Source organism: Thalassophryne amazonica, chromosome 10 (genome assembly GCF_902500255.1).
Source record: "Thalassophryne amazonica chromosome 10, fThaAma1.1, whole genome shotgun sequence".
Lineage (NCBI taxonomy): Eukaryota > Metazoa > Chordata > Actinopteri > Batrachoidiformes > Batrachoididae > Thalassophryne > Thalassophryne amazonica.
The window spans coordinates 54666447-54685450 of NC_047112.1; the positions used below are offsets into that span (position 1 = coordinate 54666447).

At 41.6% G+C, this 19004-nt stretch overlaps 1 protein-coding gene across 1 annotated transcript in view; it reads right to left on the minus strand.

Annotated features, from left to right (window-relative positions):
- ptprsa (protein tyrosine phosphatase receptor type Sa) overlaps positions 1-19004 on the minus strand; it is a 515480-nt gene that overhangs the window by 79456 nt on the left and 417020 nt on the right. Inside the window, 2 exon segments of the mRNA XM_034180027.1 lie at positions 2817-2940; positions 13760-13857. Of these exon segments, the coding sequence (XP_034035918.1) occupies positions 2817-2940; positions 13760-13857 (222 nt within the window).

The window sequence follows — 19004 nt, forward strand, 5'->3', positions numbered from 1 at the left end:
ACCGGGATTCATCCGTGAAGAGAACACCTCTCCAACGTGCCAAACGCCAGCGAATGTGAGCATTTGCCCACTCAAGTCGGTTACAACGAGGAACTGGAGTCAGGTTGAGACCCCGATGAGGACGACGAGCATGCAGATGAGCTTCCCTGAGACGGTTTCTGACAGTTTGTGCAGAAATTCTTTGGTTATGCAAACCAATTGTTTCAGCAGCTGGCTGGTCTCAGATGATCTTGGAGGTGAACATGCTGGATGTGGAGGTCCTGGGCTGGTGTGGTTACACGTGATCTGCGGTTGTGAGGCTGGTTGAATGTACTGCCAAATTCTCTGAAACGCCTTTGGAGACGGCTTATGGTAGAGAAATGAACATTCAATACACGAGCAACAGCTCTGGTTGACATTCCTGCTGTCAGCATGCCAATTGCACGCTCCCTCAAATCTTGCGACATCTGTGGCATTGTGCTGTGTGATAAAACTGCACCTTTCAGAGTGGCCTTTTATTGTGGGCAGTCTAAGGCACACCTGTGCACTAATCATGGTGTCTAATCAGCATCTTGATATGGCACACCTGTGAGGTGGGATGGATTATCTCAGCAAAGGAGAAGTGCTCACTATCACAGATTTAGACTGGTTTGTGAACAATATTTGAGGGAAATGGTGATATTGTGTATGTGGAAAAAGTTTTAGATCTTTGAGTTCATCTCATACAAAATGGGAGCAAAACCAAAAGTGTTGCGTTTATATTTTTGTTGAGTGTATATTCATTATACTGACACACTGATTTTGTTTTTACTTCACAGGCAAAATTAAATGCTCCTGTGACCAGGCACAGTCTTTACGCTGACCTTTGAGTTTTTGTGAATGTTTGAAGACACAGAAGCAGCAGTGAAACAAGCTAAACCCAACTGACTGACAGTTCATGGTACATTTAGATGGATGCAGGAGTTGCAACGATGTAGTCATACCTGTTACTTAAAAATTGATTTACAGTTTGTAGTAGTTAATTGCTACACCCCTCATAATTCGAAATTTTGACCTAAAATCACAGAAATGTATTTGGCAAGATTTTGAGGTTTTGCATTGGAGGCTCTAAACCAGGGTGCCAAATACATCAATTGCGATTGATTGCGACTGACCTGTTGATCACAAAGTTAGTGTGGGTATATCACATGGCATTAAAACTGGCCCATAGCCAGGGGGAGGTCAGAGGTTTGGCCGAACCACCCACTTCGCCCACTGTTAGCACTGATGATGCAAGCTGTTCATCTGCTGTTTTGTGCAGCAGGTCAGAGTTTAAAAAAGTTGTTATTGTCTGTTTGTGTCTTAAAGCGTGGTGGTGAAAGCACATCTGCAGTGAGCTTTTCAAAGGCATTTTCACACATTTCCTTTCTTTAAAAGTATGTGGTGCTCTGTGAGTGTCCTCACTGTGGTTAAACTAAAAACAGCTAAAGACCCACAATGTGTTAATAATACTAATGCCCCCCCCCCCCCCCCAAAAAAAAAGCACCTTAAGTCTGTTTCTGAGGATGGCATGATGTACAAAGCGCTGATAAAATCTTCTGACCTCTCAATCAGGTCGTGCTTTCTGCATAAAAACGTTATTTATTCTTCCTGCTAGGATGGAAAAGCAGGGGCGAATCCAGATGGAAAAAAGGTGTTGTGTGTGTGGACCCCTAGATTAAAGGTCCACTTTTGAAGACATTCTACTAAATACTACTTCTAATAACAATAATAATTTTAACAACTCAAATGTTGAAGTCAGCATTACTGTGGGATTAGGTTTTACTACAGTTCTGCACTCAGTTTAATTGATGAGTCAATGTATGTTTAGCATTTATAATGTAGGTAGATCATTTTGAATTGGTCATTTTTAAAACTAGCTCGCAAGCCCCAAAAATTGAGGGCACCCCACTCTAAACATTTTCAGGATGTGAAGAACTACCACTGTCATGGCCAAAACAACAAAATTCACCCACAACTTACTGTAAACAGAGGCTGGAGAGCAGAATTGGAGCTGAAAATGCTCAAACATCCCAAGTTTGTTTGCTGTAATTAAACACGTTTTTCCTGAAAATGCCTAGTAAGCCAGTTACATCATACAACAGCCCAAAAAAAACAACCTGTCACTGTATGTCAGTAACCACTGAGGCTACAGAGTAGATCCTTCGTCTAAAATTACTCAAAGACTCAAAATTTCTATTGGCTCCAGTTGAACATTTCTTTTGTTAACACCTGTTGTTACCTTTGATTCTAATGAAATCACCCCTGACTGTCTCTCAAGAACCCGAGTCTATACATCCTTTGCCTAAATTACTCAAAGATCCTGTAGCTGTCTTTCAAGTAACAAGCCAGCAACAATTTTTCCATTGTAGACAAAATGTTAACAGAACGTTAGGAATCACAATGTTCAACCAAAAGTGACATAATGCAGAAGGAATTTGACTGTGTACATTGGGAATAATTTGAAACCAAAATCAAGATGGTATAACAAAAAAAGTGCTTGTGATGAGCAGGTTGTGTGATGTCAGTCAGACAAATTTGTCTTGTTCTATTCAGTTCTATTCTCATTCACTCATATAATCTTTCGTGCAGTAAAATAAGTTGTATTTTATTCATATACTTCTGCCCACAATTTCATGTAATCTCATTTGGAAGTCTAGTCAGAGGCATCCTGTCTCATCTGGTCTAGCATGTCTCCAATCCTTCCACAGCTCTAATTACTTAAAAAAAACTTTCTGTAATTATGAGTGCTTTCCAAAAAGCATGAGCTCATCTCCGAGGTGAGGGAGCTGTAGAGTGTTGCGGCAGGTCAGCCTTACCCTCGATGGGAGCCAGGATCACGCGGGAGTGGTCATAGGCGATGACGTTAGCGTAGCGGTTCTTGGGTTTATTCACCTCCAGGTTGGAGTGCTCCCAGGTGAACTGTTGGCCTGGATCGATAGACTGTCGGGAGAAAGGTGGGGAACAAGCAGATAAAATAAGATAAATCGTAGGAAAAGATGAGCTACAATAATCATGAACAAGGTTGATCTCACCACAACAATAGAGATTCGCGCCATGCAAGATCATCAGTGTTCACTGAACAGACGGCACGGCCTTTATGTTTGTGCACGACTGTGAATTTGGGTTTTATAAATAAACCTGACTTGAATTTAGCAAGAGAATAATATGAAGTGCTGCTAACAGAAGCAGCTCTTCTCCAACAGGGGAGGGCGTGGTGTGACACTCAGTGATCGAGTGACAGACAAATTTAGCAACCTGGCTGCTTCCACAGACAAAGTAATTTCGTATGTCACTACGATTTTCCATTTGTACACAGACATCCTGGTGCTCTTTTGCAGATGCTGTAAATGCATGTCTGCTTTCGGGGCTTCGACGTGCAGCCTGAGGAGCAAGACAGAGAGAAAGAAGCTAAATAAAGTCCAACTGGAAACTGGATCCAATAACGTGCAGGGCATCGTCTTTATATAAAGCTTCTTCTCTGCTTTATTTGTTGTTTTCTTTCCTCACTCAATTCTCCTTTTGCACCTTTTTCTTTGTCCCAGTTTCCCTGATCTGTATCACTTCATCTGCCTTTTAGAAGTTACTTTACTGCTGACTTTTTTCTTCTTTATCTCCTCCATCTCTCCCTTCCTCTCTGATGTTTACACTTCCCCTCTACATTGTAAACACCAGCCTACTCGCCTTTTATTTGACGTTTCTCTGCAGTTCCCCTTGAGGCTGACCGGGTGCGCAGGTTTGAATGAGCCTGTACCCATCAGGGCTGGAATCATTTGCCCGAAATGTCAAAAATTGAAAACTCAGAAATGTAATGTTGGAGTCAGGTTTTAAAATCAAACCAACTACTTGGAGAATGTATTTAACTGCAACCATTGGTTTAAACTGTTTCACCAACAATCACCTCCTCCTGATCTTGATAAGAATGGGAACTGATAGGTTTTAGGAATATAAGTGGCATTCCTGATTATTCTTGTCACCCGGCTTTTCATCTGTCCATCTGTCTGTCCTCAGCATAAGTCCAGTCCTATTACTGCCAGGGTCTTCAAATTGACAGGGACCATTCTTGGGACACAGACTTTGAACAAGTTCAAATATGGCTAACCTTGACCTATTTTAAGGGGTATTTAAGAGTTTAAAAAGTCATATTCTGTACTTAATTTTTTGGTACGATCTCAGATGTTATTGTAGTGATGTCACGTCCTGTTGTCGCTAGCTGCTAACTTTGCTTTGTTTTTGGCTAGAAATAACACCTTTCTCATATATTAGGTAAATGTTATCAAGAAATAAACACTTCTCAAACTGAAAATGCTGTTTTTGTAACCTAATAACACCTCTGGAAGGATTTACAAAACATTTAATGGATGTTTGCGTGGTGATGTCACTTCCTGGTGTCGCTAGCTGCTAACTTTGCTTCATTTTTGGCCAATTCAACTGAGCTCATGCCCAGAGAAGGCGGTAGCGTTTCTGGATGTTGTTGATGTATAGCTTTCGCATCGCATGGTAGAGTTTTAACTTGCACTTGTAGATGTAGCAACAAACTTTATTAACTGACAATGGTTTTCTGAAGTGTTCCTGAGCCCATGTGGTAAGATCCTTTACACATTGATGCCGGTTTTAATGCAGTGCCACCTGAGGGATCGAAGGTCACAGGCATTCAATGTTGGTTTTCAGCCTTGCCGCTTACGTGTAGAAAGTTCTTCTGATTATATTATGGACTGTAGATGATGGAATCCCTAAATTTCTTGCAAATGAACATTGAGAAACATTGTTCTTAAACTGTTGGCTATTTTTTCACGCAGTTGTTCACAAAGTGGTGATCCTCGCCCCATCTTTGCTTGTGAACGGCTGAACCTTTTGGGGATGCTCCTTTTATACCCAATCATGACAATCACCTGTTTCCAAACAGGCGTTCTTTGAGCATTCATCAACTTTCCTAGTCTTTTGTTGCCCCATTCCAACTTTTTTGAAATGTGCTGCAGGCATCCATTTCAAAATGAGCAAATATTTGCACAAAAACAAAGTTTATCAGTTTGAACATTAAATATCTTGTTTTTGTGGTGTATGCAGTTGAATATAGTTTGAAGAGGATTTGCAAATCATTGTATTCTGTTTTATTTACATTTTATACAACGTCCCAACTTCAATGGAATTGGGGTTGTATATTATGTAAAGGCTAGTGAAAAATATGCACTTCTAAAACCGAAAATGCTGTTTTTAGAACCTAATAACACCTCTGAACTAATAACAAGGCATTGTCTCATTAATACCTGTAAATGCACATAGGGTGATCTCAAAATATTCCTTGATTTGCACGACTTCAGCTTCTGTGAAAAGCTCATATATGCACACAGACAAGGCCTCCTGCAGATGCCGTTAAAATGTAAGTATTGTTTTTTATTGACTGACTGAACATGCAAAATTTGTACGCAAGGCAATAGGAGCTTAAGCCCCTTTCACACTGGGCCTGCATCGAGTTGCTTCATGCGGTGTTATGATGATGCAGGAATGTCTGCGTCAGGTGCACACAACAGGAGAGCAGAGAGGAGGTGAGAATGCAGAGGAGGATCTGCAGGCAGTCTGGCTGCAGCCAGACTGTGCACTCTGATTTCTCTTCTAGTTTATATTTGTTCTTGTGCAGGGCTGCAGATCTGCGCTCTGATTTCTGTTATAGTTTATTTTTCTTCCTTTCACTGGGAGCTGCATGTGTGCGTGAACGAACCATCCGTGAGTAAATGTGGAGATGTCTGGAGTTACACTTGATGTGGACATGTCCTGTCTCTGGCAATCAGTCTGTAAGCAGGACTTATGTCCTTTTTTGTCCTTTATTTAACACAATTATGAGCAAGTTTGAGGGGGGAGCGAGGAACTGCAGCAGCCAGACAGGTTTTTTCTTTTAATTGTTCACATGTGCGCGCGTGAATGAATCGTCCATGAGTGGACTGGAGATGTCTGGACTTTTTACTGGATGTGAACATGTCCTGTCTCTGGCAGTCAGTCTGTGAGCAGAACTTTTATGGACTTTATTTAAACACAGTTGTGAGAGAATTTAAGAGGGAGGAGTTGCAGCAGCAGCCAGGCTGAGCATTTTTTTTTTCTGTGCTCTTTTTGCGCATGTAGTTTTACTGCATTGTGTACATGGTATAAAAACAATCCTGCGTGATTTATACTTCGGGAACAATGGAACACAGCAGGAATCATAAATTGGCATCGGGTAATGTTGTATTGTGAGGGTGTGGCTTCCAGTCACGTTGAGTACTGTTGCTTTGTCCTGAGTTGCGTTGAAACCACTTAATTTCTGTGTCCTGTGCTCGACACAGAAAAAATTAAACATGTTTAATTTTTGGCGTCCGATTCACTTCGTCCTTCGTCGTCTCGGCACTGGGTTGCATCCACGTGGTGTCATCATGACGTTGCACAATGCAACTCGAAGTGAGCCCGGTGTGAAAGGGGCTTTACTAATTAATTAAACAACTGCAAATTACAAAGAACACAATGCTCATGTGGCCAAGAATATTTTAGCATTGCATGTTTTATATATATATATATATATATATATATATATATATATATACACACACCGGAGGAGCTGGGGGAGGTGTGTGTGGATTGGGAGGTCTGGGCGGCTTTGCTTAAGCTGCTGCCCCCGCGACCCGACTCCGGATAAAGTGGAAGAAAATGGATGGATGGAGATATATATATATATTTATTTATTTGTGTGAGGATGGATGTCGTCTCTCGTCGTTTTTTTCTTTGCAAGGAAATGGCGGAATGACTGGAGACTGGTCTGCATCAAATTTTGCCATGACATGCCCACCTCGTCCACAACTTCTTGGATAGTCACACAACTGAAAAGCCACCGAAAGCCGTCTGAATCTTCCGAATGGTGGACGAGCTGGGCATGTGTCAACATGTCCTGTGAGGCTTCAACACGAAGGCGCTTTTGCTGTGCCATCAGCTTCGTGCCGATGAATTTCGCTGCAACTCTTTTCATGGCAAAATCTTCTGTCACAGTGGAATGTGCCAAAAAAGTGCTGACGTCCACCTCTTCCGCAATTTCTCGGATAGTCACACGACGGTCCCGCATCACCACAGCGTTCACTTTGGAAATGATCCGGTCATTTCAGCATGTTGATGGCCACCCGGAGCATGGCTCACTCTTCACCGTTGTGTGGCCGTCTTTAAACCGGTTGTACCGCTCCTTAATCTGTGTGATGCCCATAGCATCGTCACCGAAACCCGCCAGAATAATCCGAATGATTTCCACCTGCCTGCCGCCCAGTTTCTGGCAAAATTTGATGCAGTTGCGCTGCTCCAGTCATTCCGCCATTTCCTTGCAAAGAAAAAACGATGAGAGATGACACCCATCCTCACACAAAGGCTGCTTACAAGCAAATGACGCAACCGACAGGCCTGAAAAAATTCACGCATGCGCACGAAGGTTCAAGGTTGGCTCATGCAAGCACACGTGATTCAAATCCATCAGGTTTTTGCAAAAAATAAAAAGGTCGGATACTTTTCTAACAGACCTCATATATATACAACCCCTGGCAAAAATTATGGCATCACTGGCCTCGGAGGATGTTCATTCAGTTGTTCAATTTTGTAGAAAAAAAAGCAGATCATAGACATGACACAAAACTAAAGTCATTTCAAATGGCAACTTTCTGGCTTTAAGAAACACTATAAGAAATCAGGAAAAAAAATTGTGGCAGTCAGTAACGGTTACTTTTTTAGACCAAGCAGAGGGAAAAAAATATGGAATCACTCAATTCTGAGGAAAAAATTATGGAATCATGAAAAACAAAAGAATGCTCCAACACTCACTAGTATTTTGTTGCACCACCTCTGGCTTTTATAACAGCTTGCAGTCTCTGAGGCATGGACTTAATGAGTGACAAACAGTACTCTTCATCAATCTGACTCCAACTTTCTCTGATTGCTGTTGCCAGATCAGCTTTGCAGGTTGGAGCCTTGTCATGGACCATTTTCTTCAACTTCCACCAAAGATTTTCAATTGGATTAAGATCCGGACTATTTGCAGGCCATGACATTGACCCTATGTGTCTTTTTGCAAGGAATGTTTTCACAGTTTTTACTCTATGGCAAGATGCATTATCAACTTGAAAAATGATTTCATCATCCCCAAACATCCTTTCAATTGATGGGATAAGAAAAGTGTCCAAAATATCAACGTAAACCTGTGCATTTATTGATGATGTAATGACAGCCATCTCCCCAGTGCCTTTACCTGACATGCAGCCCCATATCATCAATGACTGTGGAAATTTACATGTTCTCTTCAGGCAGTCATCTTTATAAATCTCATTGGAACGGCACCAAACAAAAGTTCCAGCATCATCACCTTGCCCAATGCAGATTCGAGATTCATCACTGAATATGACTTTCATCCAGTCATCCACAGTCCACGATTGCTTTTCCTTAGCCCATTGTAACCTTGTTTTTTTCTGTTTAGGTGTTAATGATGGCTTTCATTTAGCTTTTCTGTATGTAAATCCCATTTCCTTTAGGCATTTTCTTACAGTTCGGTCACAGACGTTGACTCCAGTTTTCTCCCATTCGTTCCTCATATGTTTTGTTGTGCATTTTCGATTTTTGAGACATATTGCTTTAAGTTTTCTGTCTTGATGCTTTGATGTCTTCCTTGGTCTACCAGTATGTTTGCCTTTAACAACCTTCCCATGTTGTTTGTATTTGACACAGACACAGCTGACTGAACAACCAACATCTTTTGCAACACTGCGTGATGATTTACCCTCTTTTAAGAGTTTGATAATCCTCTCCTTTGTTTCAATTGACATCTCTCGTGTTGGAGCCATGATTCATGTCAGTCCACTTGGTGCAACAGGGGTTGTGTGTATATATATATATATATATATATATATATATATATATAAAATTTTCTGTGTCGGATAATCTCGGCTTACACAAGCATTCAAAGCAAAGAAATGCATTTCATTCTGGAGGCCACATCAGCCACAAGAGGCTGTTTTTGTCCGTTTTTTATCCACGTGTGGAATATGCACACAGAACAGTACAGAGACAAAACCACGACGTAAGAAATTTTCTTCTTACCGCTACAAAAATAACATACTCACAGGCTAAAGTATTTTCTTTTTACTTCTTCATTTACACTTTGAACAACAGTGTTGAAGAAACTGAAAAAAGGAGCTAGCTTGATGGGTTTTGAAAGCTTTACCAGTTTGCCAAAGTTAAATTTGTGGCATACAGTGCATACAGTCTCTCTGAAATCTATGGAAGGAGGATCTTTGCACAATGTTGGACATCACAAAGACGTGCATACAAATGAATGGCTAAATGGGCCATCAAGGATACGTACACGTGCACTATGTGGAAATGAGGTGTAATCCTCAATGAACAGTTTAATGATGACTGACAGCTGCTATCAAGAAAGCAGCAGTTGCAGAAGATGGCTGCTAAGGACCTCATGTCACTTCAACAACAAACTCGTCGCATCAGGTCAACATGCTAGTTTATGCGTTGAATTATCTCCTCTTCATCTCTGCTCGCTGTGCTCTTCTTACACTCATGATTAAACAAGCTGCCACATTTTCTCTCCCGTTCTCCTTTCACCAGCCGTCCCTTCCTCCTCTTCCACATCCCGCCTGAATAAAAACCAATCAGTCAAAGCCCCAAAGAGTCTCGCTCGCTGATCCAGGGCGCCTGGACGAGCAGCCATTCATCAAGAAAATAACAAAATTAAAATTACGCTTCTCTGTTTAATTTGGCCATTTATTTTTCCAGGGGGTGATTGTGTGACAGGGCAGGCGTGCGCACAGAGTGAAAACGACAGAGAGGGAAAAGCAAAGAGTGAGCAGTTTAATTCTCTCTCAAAGCCAAGTAATTAGAAGTTGTAGTAAAGCATCAACTTTGGCATCACGTTCCTCGTCTCTCTTCCCCCAAATGGAACATACTTGTCCATTTGGTATACAGCCCGGATGTGGATTTATGAATAATAGATAGCCAAGAAATACTGGTTTGCATGAGAAGTCATTATCCACCAACATCCACCGGCAGGCATGATGACAGCAATCTATGCTGGCGTGCCCGCTTCCTACCTTAGTCTGGCGTGAGGCGAGGTGACAGGCACAGTGATTTAGAGATGGCGAGGAGGGGATATTGCTTGTATGCAAACGAGGGCTGATTCAGCGCTCCTGATTTCTAATCAACTCTGGTGTCATTTATAACCAGTGCAGTCTCGGAGCTCAGACAGCTCAGTTACCCCAACCCAACCTAAATACACACAATGTAACAGAAGAGCCTGAGTGGTTTTCCTGCAAACACATTGATATGGTTCTGTCAAAAGCACTATCAATCAATCAACTCAATCAACTTTTTTCTTATATAGCGCCAAATCACAACAAACAGTTGCCCCAAGGCGCTCTATATTGTAAGGCAAGGCCATACAATAATTATGAAAAACCCCAACGGTCAAAACGACCCCCTATGAGCAAGCACTTGGCTACAGTGGGAAGGAAAAAACTCCCTTTTAACAGGAAGAAAACCTCCAGCAGAACCAGGCTCAGGGAGGGGCAGTCTTCTGCTGAGACTGGTTGGGGCTGAGGGAAAGAACCAGGAAAAAGACATGCTGTGAAGGGGGGCAGAGATCGATCACTAATGATTAAATGCAGTGATGCATACGGAGCAAAAAGAGAAAGAAACAGTGCATCATGGGAACCCCCCCACAGTCTACGTCTAAAGCAGCATAACCAAGGGATGGTCCAGGGTCACCTAATCCAGCCCTAACTATAAGCCTTAGCGAAAAGGAAAGTTTTAAGCCTAATCTTAAAAGTAGAGAGGGTATCTGTCTCCCTGATCTGAATTGGGAGCTGGTTCCACAGGAGAGGAGCCTGAAAGCTGAAGGCTCTGCCTCCCATTCTACTCTTACAAACCCTAGGAACTACAAGTAAGCCTGCAGTCTGAGAGCGAAGCACTCTAATGGGGTAATATGGTACTACGAGGTCCCTAAGATAAGATGGGACCTGATTATTCAAAACCTTATAAGTAAGAAGAAGAATTTTAAATTCTATTCTAGAATTAACAGGAAGCCAATGAAGAGAGGCCAACACGGGTGAGATATGCTCTCTCCTGCTAGTCCCCGTCAGTACTCTAGCTGCAGCATTCTGAACCAACTGAAGGCTTTTTAGGGAACTTTTAGGACAACCTGATAATAATGAATTACAATAGTCCAGCCTAGAGGAAATAAATGCATGAATTAATTTTTCAGCATCACTCTGAGACAAGACCTTTCTGATTTTAGAGATATTGCGTAAATGCAAAAAGGCAGTCCTACATATTTGTTTAATATGCGCTTTGAATGACATATCCTGATCAAAAATGACTCCAAGATTTCTCACAGTATTACTAGAGATCAGGGAAATGCCATCCAGAGTAAGGATCTGGTTAGACACCATGCTTCTAAGATTTGTGGGGCCAAGTACAATAACTTCAGTTTTATCTGAGTTTAAAAGCAGGAAATTAGAGGTCATCCATGTCTTTATGTCTGTAAGACAATCCTGCAGTTTAGCTAATTGGTGTGTATCCTCTGGCTTCATGGATAGATAAAGCTGGGTATCATCTGCGTAACAATGAAAATTTAAGCAATACCGTCTAATAATACTGCCTAAGGGAAGCATGTATAAAGTGAATAAAATTGGTCCTAGCACAGAACCTTGTGGAACTCCATAATTAACTTTAGTCTGTGAAGAAGATTCCCCATTTACATGAACAAATTGTAATCTATTAGACAAATATGATTCAAACCACCGCAGCGCAGTGCCTTTAATACCTATGACATGCTCTAATCTCTGTAATAAAATTTTATGGTCAACAGTATCAAAAGCAGCACTGAGGTCCAACAAAACAAGCACAGAGATAAGTCCACTGTCCGAAGCCATAAGAAGATCATTTGTAACCTTCACTAATGCTGTTTCTGTACTATGATGAATTCTAAAACCTGACTGAAACTCTTCAAATAGACCATTCCTCTGCAGGTGATCAGTTAGCTGTTTTACAACTACCCTCTCAAGAATCTTTGAGAGAAAAGGAAGGTTGGAGATTGGCCTATAATTAGCTAAGATAGCTGGGTCAAGTGATGGCTTTTTAAGTAATGGTTTAATTACTGCCACCTTAAAGGCCTGTGGTACATAACCAACTAACAAAGATAGATTGATCATATTTAAGATTGAAGCATTGAATAATGGTAGGACTTCCTTGAGCAGCCTGGCAGGAATGGGGTCTAATAAACATGTTGATGGTTTGGATGAAGTAACTAATGAAAATAACTCAGACAGAACAATCGGAGAGAAAGAGTCTAACCAAATACCGGCATCACTGAAAGCAGCCAAAGATAACGATACATCTTTGGGATGGTTATGAGTAATTTTTTCTCTAATAGTCAAAATTTTGTTAGCAAAGAAAGTCATGAAGTCATTACTAGTTAAAGTTAATGGAATACTCAGCTCAATAGAGCTCTGACTCTTTGTCAGCCTGGCTACAGTGCTGAAAAGAAACCTGGGGTTGTTCTTATTTTCTTCAATTAGTGATGAGTAGAAAGATGTCCTAGCTTTACGGAGGGCTTTTTTATAGAGCAACAAACTCTTTTTCCAGGCTAAGTGAAGATCTTCTAAATTAGTGAGAAGCCATTTCCTCTCCAACTTACGGGTTATCTGCTTTAAGCTACGAGTTTGTGAGTTATACCACGGAGTCAGACATTTCTGATTTAAAGCTCTCTTTTTCAGAGGAGCTACAGCATCCAAGGTTGTCTTCAATGAGGATGCAAAACTATTGACGAGATACTCTAACTGAACCAGAGGGAAAATGTAAATGTATTCATGGGACAGGGGTGGAGAGATAATGTCATGAGAATGAGCATTGTTAAAATCTATTAATTAAAATGTCCTAAAACAACATTACGTAAATAACTTATATTATTGGTATTTTACACCCACTAAGATACTATATTTTGTAATGGGTTTGGATTTTAGTATGTATGTGTACCCTGGAATAGAAACCATTGGAGTAGGTGTACAGTACATGAAGGCGACACAATGCTTGTTGCATGTGAACATGTACACTCACTTATTGTTTCCTGTTACAGAGTATGTCACATTTTTGTATGTCACAAAACTTGCACCCCAGAGATGACATTTATCCACCCATGGATCTGGATCCAGGCCAAAAGTTAATGGTCGCTTTCTCAGCTCATTCCCTAAGCCTCCACCATATTTCATAAATGCAACTGAAACAGAATGTGACATTCTAACCTCTTAAAATACATCTTAAAATAGGTCAAGGTTAGCAATCTTTGAACTTGTCTAAGGTCTGTGTCCCAAGAATGTCCCCTGTCAATTTGAAGACCCTGGCGGTAATAGGACTGGACTTATGTTAAGCAAAGTCAGACGGACAAATGGACGGGCACAAAGCCTTCGCAATACTGAAGACCATATCTGATGGTCTCAGGTAAAAATCAGACCATGTGTCTGTGAGTAATCCTCAAAACACACAAAGCACAAACACACAGGTGAAAACATAACCTCCACCTCCATCACTTTAGAAACAACTGATTACCATTTGAATGCTGCTCAGTCTGTTACATCACTAACTAGACAGAAAATAGATGCCAAATGAATAAATCAGAAAATACAGTCATCCCTCTTGGGAAAAGAAGAATCTCAGATATTAATCAAGAACCCAAAGAAACATTGAAGTTTGCCGCACTCACCTCATATTCCTGGGAGAGTTTGAGATTGTCGTTGGCCTTGAGGAGCTCTGTGTGTTCAGCCAGCTCTGAGATTGGGATCGGAGGATGATTCATCATACCTGATCAGCAAAAGAATGAAGAGAGAAACACCACGCAGGAGAAAGGAGAAAACAGTCACTATGGTGGAAAATATTCCCAACTTAAATAAATAAATCACACTATTTCTGGGTGAAACATTCTTGCTTACGCAACAGTGGCAGCTGGAACTCAGGTTTTAGTGATGAGGAAGCTTGTGCAGAACATGGTAAATGTGAAACAACAAAAATATTCTTGCAGGTGACTTTATAAGAACATAATTGGACCAGGTCAGAGCTCAGAGAGTTCAGCCAATTCAGACATGATAGAAGAGGAAGCAGCATTATTGCAGCTGTTCGCTTCTGACAAATTTACCCAAACAATTACAACTATCAAACATGGCCAGTTCATTGGTTATTTGCTGGTGGTGCACACCTGAAGACTTTTTTAAAGTTTGCCTCACAAGTCATGACACTGAAGGGTTGAAGCCAGTCCTATATAAGCCTTGAGGCCCATTGGGATTACTGAGTGTTGAAGACAGTCCTATACTGGCCTAGAGGCCCTTTGGGTTTGCAAAGTTTTAAAATCAGTCCTATATTGGCCCTGCAGCCTTTTGGGTTTGCTGAGTGTTGAATCAGAGGTTCGACCATCTTGGTCACGGCACATTGGACCAGCTCTACACCCTCCATCGGGTGCTCGAGGGTTCATGGGAGTTCGCCCAACCAGTCCACATGTGTTTTGTGGATCTGGAGAAGGCGTTTGACCGTGTCCCTCGGGGCACCCTGTGGGGGATGCTCCGGGAGTACGGGGTCCGGGTTCCTTTGCTAAGGGCTATCCGGTCCCTGTACGACCGCAGCACGAGCTTGGTTCTCATTGCCGGTAGTAAGTCAAACCTGTTTCCAGTGCACGTTGGCCTCCATCAGGGTTGCCCTTTGTCACCGGTTCTGTTCATTATTTTTATGGACAGAATTTCTAGGCGCAGCCAGGGTGTAGAGGGGGTCTGGTTTGGGAACCACAGAATCTCGTCTCTGCTGTTGCTGGCTTCGTCAAATCAGGACCTTCAGCGTGCACTGGGGTGGTTTGCAGCCGACTGTGAAGCATCCGGGATGAAGATCAGTACCTCCAAATCCGAGGCCATGGTTCTCGACCGGAAAAAGGTTCTTTGCCCTCTTCAGGTCGGTGGAGTGTCCTTGCCTCAAGTGGAGGAGTTTAAGTATCTCGGGGTCTTGTTCACAAGTGAGGTACAGATGGAGCATGAGATCGATAGACGGATTGGTGCAGCATCTGCAGTGATGCGGTCGCTGTATCGGACCGTCGTGGTGAAGAGAGAGCTGAGTAGGGGGGCAAAGCTCTCGATTTACCGATCGATCTACGTTCCGATCCTCACCTATCGTCATGAGATTTGACACATGACCGAAAGAACGAGATCACGAGTACAAGCGGCCAGGATGAGTTTCCTCCGCAGGGTGGCTGGGCGCTCCCTTAGAGATAGGGTGAGGAGCTCGGTCACTCAGGAGGAGCTCGGACTTGAGCCGCTGCTCCTCCACATCGAAAGGAGTCAGTTGAGGTGGCTCGGGCATCTTTTCTGGATGCCCCCTGGACGCCTCGCTGGAGAGGCATCCTTTATATTTCTCAGTGAAAATAACATTTGCTCAGGAAAGCTGCCATAAACAAACGCTCAACGCTTAATGAGCTGCAGAAAAAAATGTGATGGTCTGCAGATTCAACACTTTGACCTGAAGCAGATCTTGTTCTATTCATTTATTTCTTTATATATTTCTTTATTTTTTGAGTATGAAAATAAAAGTTTGCACTTTGATTATTGATTTGTTTCTTAAGTAATTTGATGTATAACATGTTTAATCAATCAATTTTATTTATATAGCGCCAAATCACAACAAACAGTTGCCCCAAGGCGCTTTATATTGTAAGGCAAGGCCATACAATAATTACGTAAAAACCCCAACGGTCAAAACGACCCCCTGTGAGCAAACACTTGGCGACAGTGGGAAGGAAAAACTCCCTTTAACAGGAAGAAACCTCCAGCAGAACCAGGCTCAGGGAGGGGCAGTCTTCTGCTGGGACTGGTTGGGGCTGAGGGAGAGAACCAGGAAAAAGACATGCTGTGGAGGGGAGCAGAGATCAATCACTAATGATTAAATGCAGAGTGGTGCATACAGAGCAAAAGGAGAAAGAAACACTCAGTGCATCATGGGAACCCCCCAGCAGTCTAAGTCTATAGCAGCATAACTAAGGGATGGTTCAGGGTCACCTGATCCAGCCCTAACTATAAGCTTTAGCAAAAAGGAAAGTTTTAAGCCTAATCTTAAAAGTAGAGAGGGTGTCTGTCTCCCTGATCTGAATTGGGAGCTGGTTCCACAGGAGAGGAGCCTGAAAGCTGAAGGCTCTGCCTCCCATTCTACTCTTACAAACCCTAGGAACTACAAGTAAGCCTGCAGTCTGAAAGCGAAGTGCTCTATTGGGGTGATATGGTACTATGAGGTCCCTAAGATACGATGGGACCTGATTATTCAAAACCTTATAAGTAAGAAGAAGAATTTTAAATTCTATTCTAGAATTAACAGGAAGCCAATGAAGAGAGGCCAATATGGGTGAGATATGTTCTCTCCTTCTAGTCCCCGTTAGTACTCTAGCTGCAGCATTTTGAATTAACTGAAGGCTTTTCAGGGAACTTTTAGGACAACCTGATAATAATGAATTACAATAGTCCAGCCTAGAGGAAATAAATGCATGAATTAGTTTTTCAGCATCACTCTGAGACAAGACCTTTCTAATTTTAGAGATATTGCGTAAATGCAAAAAAGCAGTCCTACATATTTGTTTAATATGCGCATTGAATGACATATCCTGATCAAAAATGACTCCAAGATTTCTCACAGTATTACTAGAGGTCAGGGTAATGCCATCCAGAGTAAGGATCTGGTTAGACACCATGTTTCTAAGATTTGTGGGGCCAAGTACAATAACTTCAGTTTTATCTGAAACCTGGTTACAGCAGGATGAATATGTTAGTTTAAATGAGTCAACACCCCCGAGTCACACTAACTGTCAGAATGCTCGTAGCACGGGCCGGGGCGGTGGATTAGCAGCAATCTTCCATTCCAGCTTATTAATTAATCAAAAACCCAGACAGAGCTTTAATTCATTTGAAAGCTTGTCTCTTAGTCTTGTCCATCCAAATTGGAAGTCCCAAAAACCAGTTTTATTTTTTATTATCTATCGTCAGAAAGAGTCTAACCAAATACCGGCATCACTGAAAGCAGCCAAAGATAACGATACGTCTTTGGGATGGTTATGAGTAATTTTTTCTCTAATAGTTAAAATTTTGTTAGCAAAGAAAGTCATGAACTCATTACTAGTTAAAGATAATGGAATACTCAGCTCAATAGAGCTCTGACTCTTTGTCAGCCTGGCTATAGTGCTGAAAAGAAACCTGGGGTTGTTCTTATTTTCTTCAATTAGTGATGAGTAGTAAGATGTCCTAGCTTTACGGAGGGCTTCTTTTTTTTTATAGAGCAACAGACTCTTTTTCCAGGCTAAGTGAAGATCTTCTAAATTAGTGAGACGCCATTTCCTCTCCAACTTACGGGTTATCTGCTTTAAGCTGCAAGTTTGTGAGTTATACAGCATCCAAAGTTGTCTTCAATGAGGATGTAAAACTATTGACGAGATACTCTATCTCACTTACAGAGTTTAGGTAGCTACTCTGCACTGTGTTGGTATATGGCATTAGAGAACATAAAGAAGGAATCATATCCTTAAACCTAGTTACAGTGCTTTCTGAAAGACTTCTAGTGTAATGAAACTTATTCCCCACTGCTGGGTAGTCCATCAGAGTAAATGTAAATGTTATTAAGAAATGATCAGACAGAAGGGAGTTTTCAGGGAATACTGTTAAGTCTTCAATTTCCATATCATAAGTCAGAACAAGATCTAAGGTATGATTAAAGTGGTGGGTGGACTCATTTACATTTTGAGCAAAGCCAATTGAGTCTAATAATAGATTAAATGCAGTGTTGAGGCTGTCATTCTCAGCATCTGTGTGGATGTTAAAATCGCCCACTATAATTATCTTATCTGAGCTAAGCACTAAGTCAGACAAAAGGTCTGAAAATTCACAGAGAACCTCACAGTAATGACCAGGTGGACGATAGATAATAACAAATAAAACTGGTTTTTGGGACTTCCAATTTGGATGGACAAGACTAAGAGTCAAGCTTTCAAATGAATTAAAGCTCTGTCTGGGTTTTTGATCTTGTAATGCACTTGCTGTGTTGTTGGCTTGGTGACCAGATATGACTACTGCCTTTGTAAAAACCTTTTTGGTGACTGGAGCCCTGACCTGGGGCCTTTGAGGAAGGAGGTGGGGTAAATGGTAGTTTGGGAGGAACTGACAGGTGTGAGTGATGCTGAGTGACATGGTGAGCGGCTCCATCTCTGTGAGCCAATGAAAAGTAGGCATGGTGTTGTTCCTGCCATTTCCTCTATTTACAGTCAGCCCTGAGATGAAAACCCATTGGCTTCTAAAATCACAAAGAATCCTCAGCTGCATGCTTAAAGCACCATCCTGCTCCTTCTTCTATGTTTAGGGAATTCCAAGAAAAAATCTACCCTTCTAACTGGGTGGGAACACTGAGTACAATATTCTTTGGCTCGCTCCAATTTCCACCATTCATTGTGTTTCTGCTGCTACAATATTATCAGCGCTGCCGTGCACTCCAGTTCACTAATCCATTTAGGAGCATAATGCTCAGGCCATGTAATGGAATATGGAGCAGACATACAGAACATTATAGTTCAATCCCTGGGCGACCTCTGGCAATACTAATGCTTTACTTTTTTTTTAAATAAGAGCCTCTTTGTTGCCCAGTCTCAAGGTCAAAAGTCAACAAAATATTGACACCTCTTCACAAAATGGACTGCCAATCTGTATAATAACATTAACTGACCATAATTTTCTCTTTCTGGCAATGCATTATATCCTCCATTGTCAAGTGAGCAACAAGTGTGTTTGGTGCACTTAAGAGAGACAGCCTAACTCTCTGTTGATGAACTTCATTAGTGACGGCAATTTATTTTACAATGAGAGAACACTGGACCAGCGTCAATTACATGAAAATTAAAGATTACAATGCATATATGAGGCAATTGGAAATGACAGTGGAAAATG